Source organism: Egretta garzetta, unplaced genomic scaffold (assembly GCF_000687185.1).
Source record: "Egretta garzetta isolate BGI_Z169 unplaced genomic scaffold, ASM68718v1 scaffold271, whole genome shotgun sequence".
Classification (NCBI taxonomy): Eukaryota; Metazoa; Chordata; class Aves; order Pelecaniformes; family Ardeidae; genus Egretta; species Egretta garzetta.
Genome location: NW_009258669.1, coordinates 248,010 through 264,508, shown reverse-complemented (window position 1 = coordinate 264,508; position 16,499 = coordinate 248,010). Strand labels below are relative to the sequence as shown.

Here is a 16,499-nt window from a genome sequence, read left to right as displayed (position 1 = left end):
CAGGATCATGACTGGAATGAATTTTTATAACATGACATTTTCTGATGACTGAAGTAGAAAATACCAGATGTTACTCTTCATGATTTGTGATGTTTCTGGTGCAAGAAGGGAAGAAGAGGACTGATTTATGGTGTTCCTACGTCTGTCGTTTGCTTTCCCTAACAGTTGAGTTTGTTCTTAATCATGCTCTGCTGAATGCTAACCAGATTTATTTGCTATGGTTAGGTATCTGTGTAAGCACAAATGCTCTTGAGTGATGATGTGATAGACTGTATACTTTAGAGCATTTTATCAACAGCTGCATACATGCAAACACTGCTTCACATCCTATACTGTGTAAAATTGCTGCCCAAGGGGGAAAAACCAACACTGCATTACTAACAGATTACTCTGTAAATTGGCTTTCAACTAAGAATTGGAATCTAGTCAGGGTTTGCCTGAGTAGTATAACTACAGACAAATCTGCAAATGTGTGCAAGGTACTGAATGCTAGCAGCTTGACAGCTCATTGTAGAGTTATTTGAAGTCTTACAAGTGCTAGGTACTAGCTACTCCTTCCATCAATCACTTGCTGAGCTGACTCGATTTGTAAAGGGATCAGAGGCCAAAGGGGATGAGTTGAAACATTTTCCCAGTAATCTCAATGTTCATATCCCTGTCATTTTTTCTGTGCTAGGAAGTCATCTGTCTTTTACGGCATGCAAGGCCTTGGATTGTGAAGAGCAAAACTCTGTGGCTGGATGTGATGACAACTGCACAGCTTTCTTGGCCTACTCACGTGGAAGTAGAATTCTAAATTAAACCATTTTGTCTCCAGAGCTGAACAGCAAATATAGACCATGTTTCATGTCTACGTTTAATAATCCTTGCTGTATGTCTGTGCAGGACCATGATGGACTTTGAGTTTAGTGAATCTCCCATTCTAACATTTGGAGTCATATCTGAAGATATTTATGTCCAACAAATGGTGATTCATCTTCATTAGGTGCTTAGGTACTGATCAGATTCTGATCAGATTGTGCCAGTAGCTCAAGTGATAGAACAGAGAGATTGCAACTAGGACAACACTTCCCTCAGGAAAGCAAGTCGAAGTGGGCAAAATTGCAAATAATCACTGTGGCTGATCACTGTTTCTAGCAACTTTCCATTTGCAAAATTGCAAATTATCACTGTGGCAAATAATCACTGTGGCTGGTCCTTTCAGTGAACAGGAAAAACCCAGATGGTTTAGTATGCAGATGCCGTGTGGCTTTTAAGCCATGCTAAAAGAGGAAACAGAGTACTGATAGTGCCTGCTCTTTTTGTAATCCTAATCAGAGGGAAAGATCTCTTGCAAATGCATCATATATCACTTCCAAAGCTTTAACTTCTTTGTTTTCGTGGCGTTTTTCTGAAAAATTACTAACAAAGATAATGGTCATTAGTCATCAGGGAAGCTTCAGGCTATGTTTTGAACTCTCAGTTTTGTTTTGGTTTTTAATCATAGTGACACAATCATTCATGGTTAGATGTTTCTTTAGAAATAATGTGCAACTCACAATTCTGTATTGCTTTTCACCATGTAGACACAATCTCTGTGGAAGAAATCTATTCCAGGAGTTTTTAAGCAGCAGTCCTCCTTGCCTTGTACTGTCTATGGGGAATGCTAGCAGGTGGCTGAAAGAAGATAAGAGCACATCTCATCTGGCAGAGAGGACATCTCATCTGGTTTTGTTGAATCAGATACAGCAGCTCTTCTGGCTACATGAGTCTACTGTCTCAGTCTGCCTTATATATTGTTCCTGCAGGCAACTTCTTCCGCACTATGTATCACAGGGCAATTAAGTCTGGAAGGAGGACTCTATCCACTTCCCCTTCTTCTCTGCCCCCTCCCCCGTCCTAAGTAAGGCCATGTTCAAAGTTAGTTACATGCAGAAAAGGTCACTCCTCTCTGCGTAATTCTCACTGAACTTAAACCTCCACCTATCAGTGAAATAGTTGTATATTTTGCCTTGGTTTTAATAAACTCACTTTTATTCACATCTAGATATCCCTTGCAATATTAACTTGAATGTATAAATATAGGTAAATATTTATAGTCACTAAAAATCTTTTTGATCAGTGTTTATCTCATTCAGTCCTTTTGAGTAAGCCTTCAGTAAGCAGAGACTCTCACAGGCAGACAAGATTCAAGAAAATGTCTTCCTTCTGTGTAAGCAGTGAATGGCATTACGAATGGCTTGTTCTTTTTCTGCTTTCCCCTCTCAAGGTGATTCCTGTGAAGGTGTGAGATTGTGTGCCTGAAGAGAGCTGGCAAGGGCATTGTGAGCATCAGTAGCAGCCACAAGACTGATCTTACTGCAGGAAACAGTAGTGATATCTGCTGGAAGCTTCTCTGTGCTGACACTGGAAAGTGTTTAACGTAGCCACCACATTGGTATTAGAATGTCTTTCAGTGAGCATTGGTTCTGCATGTGCTAATCTCAGAACAGATTTTTAGGGACACTGTGGTTTGTGTCATGGGCTGGTGAGAACCATTGTGCGAACAGGTGTACATGAAAATGCCTGCACTGCAGTCTGATTCCAACAGGGCTTCCATTCCCTATTACCACAAGGAATTAATCCTCTTTTACACAGCTTACAAGCTTCAGAGTATGGAATGAGAATCACAGATTTTAATTGAGCTGAAGCCTCTGTTTTGTATTGTTGCCACTTTAGTTGCTCCATTTAGCCCATGGAACAATGGTCCTTGAATCCCAAAGGTCAGTATTCCTCTTCAAAAAAGGGCAAGAAAATCTACAAGCAAGCCATGGATATATGGGGTAACCCCCAATATCAATACAGGCTGGGGGAAGAAAGGATCGAGAGCAGCCCTGCTGAGAGGGACTTGGGGGTGCTGGTGGATGAAAAGCTGGACATGAGCCGGCAACGTGCGCGGCAGCCCAGGAAGGCCAACCGTACTCTGGGCTGCATTATCTAATATGATATGATAGGATATAATATATTTATATAATTACAACCGAAACTAGATAAGCTGTATTGCTTGCCCTAGCGCACCTAGGAGAGGACCCAGATAGTCCGCCTTTCAATAGGACAGCTTTGTGCATTTGGCAATTCTTGTATCACTGCTGGGAAGAAAAAAAATTGCATTTTCAGATCTCACACGTGTCGTTTAGCCTTGATTAGGATCCTGAGGGCTGTGTACTATGGGCTTTCTGTCAATGGCACTGCTTAAATAGCTACAAACAAGCAAGCACTTAAGTGCTTTGCTGATGGAGGGCCAGAGCACTTGGCTGAGCCCTCTCCCTCTCCTCTCTGCCAGGCACAGTGCTGGGAGGGAAGGACTTCAGCAAAAACGCAAAAGAAGGGGGAGAATGAAACCAAACAAACCGAGAGGCAATGGGAACACCTTGAAACTTCTATCACCTTTATCCTCCTTTGACCATCTTTATGTCCTAGCAATCATATTGATTTCAATGGAGTAGGCTGCTCTGTGGCATATATTTAGCAGGCTGTGGCCGTGACTAAAAGCAGCATATACACTCGAAGAAAGGATCGAGAGCAGCCCTGCTGAGAGGGACTTGGGGGTGCTGGTGGATGAAAAGCTGGACATGAGCCGGCAACGTGCGCAGGCAGCCCAGAAGGCCAACTGTACCCTGGGCTGCATCAGGAGAAGCTTGGCCAGCAGGTCGAGGGAGGTGATTCTGCCCCTCTACTCTTCTCTGGTGAGACCTCACCTGGAGTCCTGTGTCCAGCTCTGGAGCCCTCAGCACAAGAAGGACATGGAAGTGTTGGAGCGGGTCCAGAGGAGGGCTACAAAAATGATCTGAGGGCTGGAGCACCTCTCCTATGAGGACAGGCTGAGGGAGTTGGGCTTGTTCAGCCTGGAGAAGAGAAGGCTTTGGGGAGACCTGATTGCGGCCTTTCAGTACTTAAAGGGAGCCTATAGGAAAGATGGGGAAAATCTTTTTAGTAGGGCCAGCTGTGTCAGGACAAGGGGTAATGGTTTTAAACTGCAGTAGGGTAGGTTTAGACTAGATATAAGGAGGGAATTCTTTACACTGAGGGTGGTGAAACACTGGAACAGGTTGCCCAGAGAGGTGGTGGAGGCCCCATCCCTGGAAACATTCAAGGCCAGGTTGGACGGGGCTCCGAGCAACCTGATCTAGTTAGTGGTGTGCCTGCTCACTGCGGGGGGGTTGGACTAGATGGCCTCTACAAGTCCCTTCCAACCCAAAACATTCTATGTTTCTATGATATTATTATGATGGAACTAGCTGTAGCAACATCTGGAGTTGTCTAGTGGCCAAGCAGCAGTAAATGTACAGAATCTTGTGGAGGTTTTCTGGATTCTCTTTCCCCTCTTCTAAAAAAAAAAGGCCATCCTTACTCCTCTTCTATGTCTTCCTAAGAAATGTGTAAGGTGTAAGTAGCTAAGCAACATCAAAGCACCTCTGAAGGGTTAAAGTCTACAGAAATTATCAATTTTAAGATGGCTGTTATATTGTTTCATTACTGCTTATTTAACAGAAAAGTAGGTGTTGATGGGAAGGCTTTGTAAAATAAACTTCAAGGAACTGGAGAAACTTTTTTTTTATATTTTTTTGTCTCTGCCATAAAAGAAATACATATCCAAGGACAGTTTTTGTGTCCTTTGGAAGCACTACTGCTATTCTTCCAGTCCACCAGGGTTTAGGTTTTCTTCCCCTGTGTTTTGTTTTTTTTAATCAGCCTCCCTCGACTTCAACACCCACCTCTCGTCTTCCCCTCCCCTTCCCAACCCTGAAGAAAAAAATGTACTTCCTGTCCTCTTGGGTAGGGTGTGCCTGCATGTTTGTTTTATTTCAGTTCATACTTTCTGTGGAAGATATTAATGGATTTTGTTGCTGATTTATTGATACCTATCATAAAGGGACTTCTCTCCTGCCCTTGCTCTGACTGGCCTAATAGCCTTTCTTAATCAGGATTGTTGGAAGGTAAAGTCGCTTTGAATGCTTCTTCGTGGGGTAATGAGCTATACTTGGACTTGATGAGGATTTCTGTCATGATGCAGGCTGTTTAAAGACATTGCTTTTCATAACAAGAAGTTATGCTAAGCTCTCTCACCATGGCAGAGCAACAAATGTCTGTTGTTCATTCCTGAAAAGTGGCTCACTTCTGAGTCACTTGGCTTCTATTCAGAAGGAAAGACAAGGAAAATATTCTCATATCCAGGTTTTCCTGCAGCAAAATCTGAAATAGTGAGCATTGGGAGGCAGTTGCTACAGTCTCAAAGCAAAACAGCCCTCCCTGCTATTGCAATGTTATTGGTGTTTTCTTGTGTCCCAGCAGTTGGAGGCATCCAGCTGGACCTAGAAGCAGAGCAGAAAGCTGTTTGACTTCTGGTGGCCTGGCATGAAAGTTGAGCAGAGGTAAAACTTAGCTTCTGTGGTGGATAGACTTTGTACTAATACAATGAGAATTCTGCAGCACGAGTTCTAAAATATTTCCAGATTATCTTGCCAAGATGGATGTGAAAATAAATATTAATGGTGAGGCTTGGAATAAGCAAGCAGTTGGCTAAGAATTCTGACCTTTTCATGGAGAGGGAAAGGAAATGGACTCAATGGCAGCAAATGTTCTTGTGTCAGGGTGATCTCTGCATCAGCATCTGTCTTATGCCTCTGGCAAACTGGCAAGTTATTGGTTGATAAGTAGCGTACCCATATACCCAGTCCAAACAGCTCACTGGCCTTTAATGCAGTTACATGTTGGTCCAGTGGCTCTCCATTGGAAGCCTCAAGAGCAGAGCTTGTGGAGAGCAGAGATTAGGGCCAGTTCAGCAAGACCTGTCTCCTGATAGAGAACAAGAACTCTAGATGAGACTTGGCTTTCTGTATTTAAGACCTGCTTCTGATGTGGTGTTCACCTACTAGAGACAGGCTGTTGGGATAAGGTCTGAAGAGAAGCATCAGGTATTCACCGGTACTTCTCTAATGTGAGCCTGAGCCTTTCAAAATTTCTTTCTACTTGTACTGATAACTTCAGTTTTTCAGGAACATAAGAGAATATAAGGAATACAAGTGGGTGTTGTCCACAACAGGCCTTGTTCTTGAGTTATGTTCTCAGGTACCTTTTTTTTTTTTTTTTCAGTATGATGCTCTTCTATTTGTGCCAGGCTTATCTATAGGAAGTCAGTGTGCTACAGCAAGTCCTCCAAACACTTTGTGGACTGCTCTTCTGAGGCTCTTGATACAAAATACTTGAATCCACACTTCAAAAGTTGTGCTGCTCATGACTCTGCTCTGACTATCCTATCTGAAAACAGGTTAGCCTGTTCCCCAGCTGCTGCAACACTCCCGCTCCCTGCGGGGCATTGTTTTTATACAGGAAAACAAGATGCAAATAGTGGACTTTAGCAAGGGATTATTGTTTGCTTGCTTGCTTTAATTAAACATCCAGATCTTTCTGATTATGTCTTGTCTGTGTGCCTTGAAAACTTGATACCAGAAAGATCTGTGATTTCTAGATAAAGTTGCTTCAATGCGACGATCATTGCAGATGGAATTATCTAGTAGATTTGAGTGGTGCAAATGTGCTAAGTGAGAATAGCAGCATAGTGGTATTCACTCCAGGTTGGTTATAGTTTTGTATGTTGCGTAGTTAACAGTAGGTTGCATTTTTGATATGTTTAGGAGGTAGCTAAATCCAGGTTGCTAGGACTGAAGTTGTTTAAATGCTGACTTCTGGGAAGAGGGCATAAATGAAAGAACCATCTGGAGGAGAACTGTAGTTTGAATCCAGAAATAGGGTGGCGGCAGAAATTCTTAAAACTGACAGCTGTGCTCTGTACAATCCTATTCCAGCACAGTGTTTACATGTTAATGGTATTAAATAAATGAATAAACAATCTGCTGGGCTTCTTTCAAATAGCTATGTATCTGAACAAAGTTAATGACCTTGAAAAATCATTGTACTTTTATTCAAGAGCTTCTATCAACATATTTGATAAAACAACTATTTGCTGTTAGGGGGTTAGGAACATTGCCAAGTATTTTATCCCATGCTTTAGGAAATAGGGTGAAGCTTTATCTACCAGTATGACCAACTCTACATTGACCTCTGTGCTGTTGAGTGGACATAGGTGCAACTAAGTGTGCTCTGTAAAATCCCAGTGGTAGAATTCGGTCATCTGTCCTGAGTTCTGCTCTTGGGCTTCTCAGGTACAGAGGGTGTTGATAGCCCTTGTACTTTGCCTTGTAAAGTTGATAGCCCTTTGTACTTTTGCCTTGTAAAGGCAATTTTAGTGCTAGCTTTTTGAAAGCTGGCCTTGCATGGCAATACTGTTTCCAGCATGCTACCTTCATAGTCAGACTTGACTTACTAGGACAAGGCTTTGGTGGTAGAGAAAGCACGTGAAGAGCTGGTAGGACTGTCTTTTTAAATTCTGCATCAGTCCTGAAATCTGTAGCTGAAGTGAAGATGAGCATTTTATCACAGTTGCACCTGAAATGTGTGGGTCAGTACACTTTGGAATCTGACATACTGGTGAGTCAGAACTTTTTTTTTGAAGAGTACAACTAGATTGTTTGACCTCTTGTTACTGCATCTGTTAATTTGAGATGAAGGAGACATCTATTGGCATCTGTACATTTTAGAAGAATCTGGTTGTTTCATTGTCTGTTGCATCCTTGGAAGGGAAGCTGTAGAAGCTCAATTACTGGGTTCTGTAAGCAAGTAGTACTGTCTTCAAAGTTTCCTTTTGTTGTTTCTTTCATAGCTGTTCTGTTTTCTTGATGATATATCCCTTAATTCTCTCCAAACTCACCTCAGGAATATGGTGCATCTATGAGTAACAATGTTAAATTATTTAAGACTATTAAGAGGTTTAGAGTGGCTGCTGGGAAGGTTACCATGAGGTTATCTGCTTGTCATGTGGAGCTTTGTTCTGTATGTGAGTGTTTGTTAGAATTGTTCTCCAAATGGGAAGAAGAATGTCAAGTTCAGTCTTGTATCTCATAATCTTGTGTTCCCAGATGTCTCAGTTTCAGTACCTTGCTGGTCAGGTTCTTGGTTTTACAGAGGAGTCCAGACTCCTGGAGCCTGATTCTGTTATAACTGCTAATCTGTGAGAATATGAATTATTTATGGGAGTCTTCCAGCTGCTAGCAAAATAAGTTCTTTCAAAACTCCAATTGTTTCTTCTTTTAGTAGCTAATTAACTTAATGACCATAATTCTGTAAAAATGTACTTTTCTTTATCAGCAGTAAGAGTCCAAAGGATAAAATTAATGAAAGTGAGAAATCAAAAAAAAATAAAAATGAAATTAACGCAGTTTTGGACTCCCTGGTTGTTCCAGTAACTATTTTAGCGCTTAGAAGTGACATTGTTCGAGACTGCATGAAAACCATGAGAAATGCTTCAACTAATTCTTAAATATCAAGTCTGCACTGAGGTATTGGTGTGCATAATGCTAATACTGCTTGTGGTACAGATTCAGCTTTGCTGCCTGTTATTGAAAGGAACTGTTTCTGATTTAACTTTTAGTAAAATTACTTTTATTTAAAAATATTCTTCCCACTTATTAAGTAAAAGACGGACTTTCAACCAAATTTATAGGAAGCTTTATAAAAGAGGCTGTCTGTAAGTATGCATGTATAAGCATGTATGTGTATACACGCATACATTATAAAATACATGTATTTTCCTTCTTTCATTTCTTCAGTCTCCTTAGGTTTTAGGGTTTTTTTAGAGAAACTTTTCTGCTTTAGGATCAAATATTTGTAATTTTTCTAATTGCGGTCTCTGAACATGAGCCATGAATCAGTAGCGTACCACCTTCTATTTACAGGTACTCTTTTCTGTGCAGTCTGATGCTTTGGTCCTGTGGATAAAAGAAAAACATTGATCATGGGCTCCTGTATTGAAGTATACTCACACACCAGGACTCTGTGTTATAGCGGTGTTTGGCACTTAAAATGAATGGTTTGGTTTGGTTTGTGGATTTTTTTTTTATTTTTTTTTTTTTTAAGTTTTGATTTGGTAGCATCATGGTTTCTGTTCCTCAGAAATGCACACTTCCTGCTGTAGCAGTGGCTGGCTTCACGGTACTGGAAGACAGACATATACATACCACGTTGAAGCTGAATGCTCTAAAATTATTGACTGTGATGATAAGGCATGGTTAGTAGCAATGCTGATGCAATTTTCTTTCTTGCCAACAGAGTTTCAGAAGCAGGAAGCCATGAAGCCCCATCAGAAAAACATGCAGCTCTATGACACACCCTATGAACCAGAAGGCAGTGGTGTGGAGTCTGATTCTGAAAGTGTGGTGAGTCACCATTTACGAGAAAGCAAATTGCCACAAGATGATGACAGGCCTGCAGAGGAATATGATCAGCCATGGGAGTGGAACAAAGTCACCATCCCAGCTCTAGCAGGTAGGATTCCTAGATCCCAACCAGGAAATTCTCTCTCACACTCATCATATATGTACTTGCCTTCGGGAGAATTCAAGTAATTCTGCTCTTTTGGTGTGTGTGTCCGTGCAGAAATCTTTGAAAAGCAAATATGGGTAGTCTCAAATCTTCACCTGTTGCAGAAATGTGCAATATTGCACTTTTTGTTGGTGCTTCAGCTGACATGTGGTCAACCATCTCAGCACTTTGTTCATGTTAGTAAAACTGCTTTTTCTCCCACTCCTTGCCTCTTCCAATTTAATGGATGTGATGTAGATAGTGTTTATTGTCTAGTGGCTCTAAGATAAGGGAGTTGCTTTGCAAGGTCCTTAAGCTGTGGGGCAGGTCAAAAAATAGCTCTGCAATGTGCATGCAGTAACATCCTTCTATTTAGTGATGAGTTTCTTGGTATTTGGAGTATTTTCATTATAATTGCAATCATTTCTATGGATATGTAGAACTTGTTTTGGGATTATTCCTTTTGAACTGCTGAAGTTTTCCCACATCAGAACTTGTCAGTCAGAGAGATCTGGCATCAAATGTTTTCTGTCTCTCTGAATACCTGTGCTTGGTGTTGGCTACACTGCTCTTTTTTTCCCTTTCTGTTGCTTTGAGGAAATGGCTGACGTGGGCTTCATTCAGTGAGGATGTGATTGTAGAGGACAAGGCTTTTTCTCTTGTAGAGCCTCTGTGTGCCCAGCAAAGCCCAGCTGTATCAGGTGGTCTGACCATGTTCCAAGATGTGTGCTAGAGTCATGTATGCTCTGTGATTTTCCCCTCAATGGCATGTTCTAGCGAAAAGCTGTGTCTAGGAGCAGGGTAGTGCCCCTTCCTTTTTAGGAGTTAGCTTGGCAGGGAGCTTGGAAAGGAGAGCTGTGTGTGGTGATGATTGCGAGAATGATAAGGGAAGAAAAGAGATGTGGCTCTGAGAGAGCATGGAAGAAGCCTGAGAGCAATGATTAGTAGTCAGTGTGCATTTACCCTGGGTAAATCCTGCTTGACAAACCTGTTTGCTTTCTTCTTTGAAACTACTAGATCTGTTAATGGAAGGAGAGCTGTAAGTGTCATCTATGTTGACTTTAGCCTTTAGCATGTTGTGCTATGGCATCAACTGTGTTACCTGGTTTGGATTGGTGTAACCTAGATGGGTGGACTACTACATGCACGAAAACCTGTTAGGGTCATTGATCGCAAAGGGTAGGGCTTTATTGGTTCATACTCTTCCTGGAGTCTGGTCACAAGGGTGATTCCTTAGGGAATCTGTTCTGGAATCCTTCCTGTTCAGCATCTTTATCAGTAACACAGAGGAGGAGGAGAAGTTTGGAATTATATCAAATGGTGGGGAGGGTGTGTGTGTGCAGAGCTGTCATTCAGAGAAATCTGGACAGGCTGGAGAAATGTGCAATCATATGGACCGAGGCCTGATTGCTGGGTTACAGCTTTGCTTAAGGAGTCCCAGGGGAAAGTGGGGACTAAATGTAGCAGTGCTCCCCAGCAGTGATGAAGGCTAGCAGCATCCTGGCCCGTGTGAACAGGAATGTAGCCAGTAGATCAAGCAAAGTGACTGTTCCTCTTTCCTTTGCATTTCTTGGACAACATGAGTAATGCTGTGTCCAGTATTCTGATGCAGGAAAGACGTTGATAAATGTTGATGTCAGCAGAGAGCCACCAAAATTGCAGCACATGACATGTAAGGAGATGCTGAGAGAACTGGGCTTGCTCAGCCTGGAGAAGACAAAGCTTCGGGGGGAGTGGTGGGGGGTGTAATAGCAACTTCACAATGCCTATGAGGAGATCTTCAAGAAGATGGAGCCGGGTTCTTCACAATTGAGCAGGTGTGTGATGGGGGATATAAGGCATAAGTTGAATCGGGAGAGGTTCTGACTCGACATGAGAAATTTTTTTTTTTTCTCTGCAAGGACAGCCAAGCATTGGAACATATTGTCCAGGGAGCTTTTGCAGTCTCCATCTTTAGATTTTTTCATCCTATGTGAAGGGGTGACTGGATAAAGTTCTGAACAACCTGATCTGACCACATAGCAGACTCTGCCTTTAGCAGGTTGGACTAGACACCTCACACAGTCCCTTTCCACCTGAATTATTCTATGATTTTGCAGTTTTGTGTGGTGTCATATTGCCACACTACAGAATTGACTGAGAATTCTGTATTGAACAGATAATATTGAGCAGAGCCTGTTGTGATGACTGGGTGTTTCTGACCTGATTCCCTAATAGGTAGTCAGATGTGGGTGACAGAAATGTGTTTCTCTTCTAGGACAGTGGAGTAGAGCAGTGGTGATCTGTTGTGAGAGTGATTCTGCCTCTCTTCTTCATTTGTTCTTACATTTTTAGGTTGTGGTTGATTTGGGTTTGTTTCCAAGCCAAGCTGATGTCTGCAGTATCCATCCTCTGAAATATGGGTGGGAGCAAGAGACATGGATGAACCTGAAGCAGCTGCTTAAAAAGAAATCTCGTGCTCAGCATCCCCTTTCCTCTTGTTGGGCTGCTATGGAACAGAAGAGGTTAGAGAAAACTGATTTCTACTTCCTAGCAGCATGGTTTGCCCTGACGTGTGAGCTGTTAATAATCTTATGGAGTTCCAGGCTTAATCACTTTCCCATTAAGCATATTCTGATAGTTCTTTCAAGCCTGGATCTAAAACAGCATCCAGTTCTGCTGGATGCTGTGCAGGTAAATTAGTGTCCCTCCCTAAAGAACATGTATTCCAACACAGAAGTCTAACCTGCTTGTGTGGCTTTTAGTAGGATACACAGTTCCACTGCTGAGCTCTGCCTGGCTAAAGCAGGCTTTGGTTCAGACTTGCCTGACCTGAGTCATCCCTTTTGCCAGACCAATTAAAATGCTCACAGGAAGACTTGTGCTGGGAGATAGCCTGGCTGTGAGATCCTGGCTATGGTTTGAGATAATCTGTTGTGTGCCAGGAAAGGCTAATCAACAGAGACGTGTACCACTAGGTTTCCAGTGCCACAATGGCTGTTCTGCAGATGCTGAATATCAGTCTGGCATAAAGCCTTCTGCTTTGGGTTTATGCTATGGCATTGGTGTCTGCCACAGTTCAGCCTTTTTATGTGTCTCTATGATGGCAGCAGTGCTGCCTTTGCCTAGAGCATATGTGCAGGCTCCACTTCCTGACAGGTGAGCCTTACTACACAGCAGCATGGTTGTTAGAGATAGGGTGTCTGATACCTGGAGGGATCCACAAGCTACCCACAGCACATGTAAGGGCTGTGCAGAGCCACAAGCAATGGATTTGCAGTGGGTCTTAGGCTGCTCTCTGCATTGTTTTCCAGGGAATTTCTCTATTCTCCATTCCAGATTCTGGAGGGTTTTCCACCATTTTCCCTCTGCCACCACATCTGTACCTTGCCCATCTTTCTCCCTTTTGTTTGCGGTCATCTTTTCTGCTTGCTTTTGTCACACAGTACTGCATCTATGTCTAGACTCTCTCATTCATCCTTCTACCTGACACCTGGTCCAACTCTGTTACCTTCTTACATCTCCTTGGGATTTCTTCTTCTCCCACCTTCAGACACCTGCTCCCTATCATCCAGCACCCTCTCCTATTAGCTGTGTGTGCATTTCTGCCCTCAAGGAAGAAGGATGGTGTGCTTCCTATTTCATCCCAATCCTTCTAGGCTTCTGGGGTAGGCCAGATGCCATGTTTGGGCTACAGTGACTACAGACTGCTGTTGAAGAGCTCCTGCAAGGAAACTGAATTCTTGCTGACTGTGCTAGCTGAAAGTCTTCCAGTTACTTTTTGCCAACCTGTCCAGTGTTTGCTTGGCTGAAGGCGTGTTCAGCCATTCTTGTATGTGTTCTTGAACAGTTCGAGGTTAGAGCTACTTTTGAGCAAAGAAGATGTTGTTTGAAGGTGAGAGGGTAAATAAAAGCCTTGGACTTCATAAAGGGGCAGGAAGGAACAAATGCTTGAACTGGTGACAAGTCTTCAAAGGTGGAATTCTTTAGGGCTGTTTATCTGTCTGTATCTTGTTTCTGTCATTTAGTGTAGTACAGGGATTCTGTGAATTGAGTTTACACAGTTTTGATAGTTTTCCAAAGGCTAAGGGTAATATCAGAATTATTGTGAGCTTCCGACACAAGGATGGTGATTGTGTGCTACCTGGAAGTATTTTTTCTTTCAAGGTATGCAAAATACCTAAACCAGAAGCTTCATTGTTTAGCAACCGAGATACAAGCTGTGGGACCAGTACACATCTGTCTGCACTGAGATCACACTTTACAGATTTCTCAATTAGTAATACAGCAGCCACGGAAATGGGACTATTTGTTTTAAAAGTTATTGTCTTAAGAGTCGTATGTATGCATACAGAAATTTTAGACCTTATTCTTCATGTATTGTGCGTATTATATGAAATGGCTGATTTTTAATTCATTGAACCAGAGAATGGATTTGTTAGTTTCTACTGCATGCCTTTTTGTGTATAACTCATTTCGTGTTTGTAAAGTCTTTGAGCTCTGTAATCATCTTAATGCTCACTTTTTTGGTCCTTATCAGGTAAATCCTGAAGTGGTTTTTTTGAGTGTTGATTTAAAAACAAAGAATCTTAGTTTTGTCAAATTTTTCTCTTCATCTGTGCATTTTAGTTTGTCTACATGTGACTGTAAATTAATAAGGCACAATCCATCCAATATGAGATTTTATGATTGGCCTATGTGTAAATATTCTTCTAAGCATTATGTAGTTAACTCTTATGAAAGCAGACTAAACTAAAATATTGCTTTAAAAAAGTAACAGACTAAAAAGTTTAATTGAAAGGTATTATGGTATGGATGAATTCCTTACACACAGAGATCTGTTTTAAAATGCTAAGAGAGTAAACATTTTTGAGATTGATTAGATTTCTTTGACTGCATCTGTCATTCATTATAACTTAGCATGTCTTAGGTACCTGGTTATTTGTTACAAAGAAATATGTAAGGATTGGCTGTAAGCATAGATTCAAGCTGGTGTCTCATCTGGTGTCTCCAGAACTGGTGTCTCTAGTACTTAACTCCTAGGAATTATAAATGTTTAAAATGAGGAAAGAAGAGGTCCAACTTCTAAGTTTGAAACAGTGGAAAGTTTGCATTGGAGAAGTATTGACCCTCTGCTGTGTGAAGTGCTTTTCTGACTTGCTGTGTGCTGTGGTTCTGTAATGTAGCTAGCTAATGTAGCTAGACTAGGTGGGAGTTTTTCCAGTTCTTAGCCGAGGTGGATTTCTCTGAAGAACACAGTATTGGTCTAAGTGGTATTAGAAATTCTAGCAATGGACTTTACAGGCCTTGCAACTGCCATCCCCAACTGCTTGGAGTTGTGGAGGCTGTGAACCTGAAGGGACCCTCTGCTAAAAACTTTCCTATTTTGAGGAGTTCATCTTAAGCAAACAGATGTTTGTGATGTGAAGTACAGACACAAAGAGACTTATGCAGAAAATATTTTTAATTTGTCAGGTGATAGACCTAGGAAACAGACCAAAATGGTAAGCAACACTAGAATTATCATGAAGTTAATTACTTGTAAAAGCCTTTAAGGAAAATATTTGTTCCTCTGCTGTGATTTCAAGATTTGTTGCCAAAGTATGGATAGAACCTGTTTATCTCCAAACTGGAGTTTGAAATGTGCCAGACTGAAAGTGTGCACAAAGCTGTGAAGTCTGTCCAGGTTGGGGGGAGTGTGTCTGCACTGTGGCTTCCAAGCATGGGGCTGGGACTGGGGCTGGTGTCATGCTGACATTTGTGGAGCCTTCCTCACATATATGTATATGTATATGTGTAGCCTTCCTCAGGGACTTCTGCTGTTAACTGCAGTGCTGAAAGATGTGTCTCTGTGTAGCAGAGCGATGTGTCTCTGTGTAGCAGAGCTGCAGTGCAGCATTTTTACTGTCTGCAGATTGCGTTCTTTCACAACCAAATTTGGCTTTGTTTCACTGGAGGCTGTATAGCTGAAGCTGAAATGTGGTTTTGATGGCTTTTGTGGGAAGTAGGCAGGGCTTGTCAGACCTCCTGCTGAGCTGGGCAAACTGGTTTGCCCAGAAGAGCTGAGGCTGGCAAAGTAACAGGAACAAAGTACCTTTCTGGTATGTAAGTCTGGCTGGAAAAGGAGACAGCAACACCAGAGAGCCCATTCAGGAATGTCAGTCTGACACTGGTTCCCATTTGAGTGGTGAGAAATCAGGCCTTCCCAGGGGGTCATATGAGAATAGCAAACCTTTGGGTAAAGGAAATAGAGTTGAACTCATTAGAGCCCATCTCAGTTTTGCTTTACAAAATAAGTGGCCCTCTGTTATGAATAAGGCCTCTGTTACAAAGAGGGCCTTCTGGTAGCAGTTTTCAGCACTGATCATGGACTCTTTGAAGGAGGATTTGTAGATGCCAAACTTGGTCACCTCTGCTGGCTGCAACTGCTGTTACACAGAAAGCTGGTACCTAGGACCCTGGGGGACTTTGAAGCAGGGGAGTTCTGGCGTGCCACCACCAGAAGGGTATGGCACCAGCTACAGGGCACAGGAAGAGAGGCCACGAGGAGAGTGAATCATATCATAGAATCATAGAATCACAGAATGTTTGGGGTTGGAAGGGACTTGTAGAGGCCATCTAGTCCAATCCCCCTGCAGGAGCAGGGACACCGCTAACTAGATCAGGTTGCTCAGAGCCCCGTCCAACCTGGCCTTGAATGTTTCCAGGGATGGGGCCTCCACCACCTCTCTGGGCAACCTGTTCCAATGATTCACCACCCTCATTGTAAAGAATTTCTTCCTTCTATCTAGTCTAAACCTGCCGTTCTTTGGTTTAAAACCATTCCGCCTTGTCCTGACACAGCTGGCCCCACTAAAAAAATTGTCCACATCTTTCCCATAGGCCCCCTTTAGGTATTGAAAGGCTGCAATCAGGTCTCCCCAAAGCCTTCTCTTCTCCGGGCTGAACAAGCCCAACTCCCTCAGCCTGTCCTCATAGGAGAGGTGCTCCAGCCCTCGGATCATTTTTGTGGCCCTCCTCTGGACCCGCTCCAACACTTCCATGTCCTTCTTGTGCTGAGGGCTCCAGAGCTGGACGCAGTACTC

At 42.5% G+C, this 16,499-nt stretch overlaps 1 protein-coding gene across 1 annotated transcript in view; it reads left to right on the top strand.

The window, feature by feature from the left end:
• Positions 1–16,499, top strand: part of LOC104135028 (SH2 domain-containing adapter protein B) — a 78,711-nt gene that overhangs the window by 34,984 nt on the left and 27,228 nt on the right. The window contains exon 4 of the mRNA XM_035888456.1: positions 9,184–9,399. Coding sequence (XP_035744349.1) covers positions 9,184–9,399 — 216 coding nt within the window. The remainder of the gene's footprint in view (positions 1–9,183; positions 9,400–16,499) is intronic.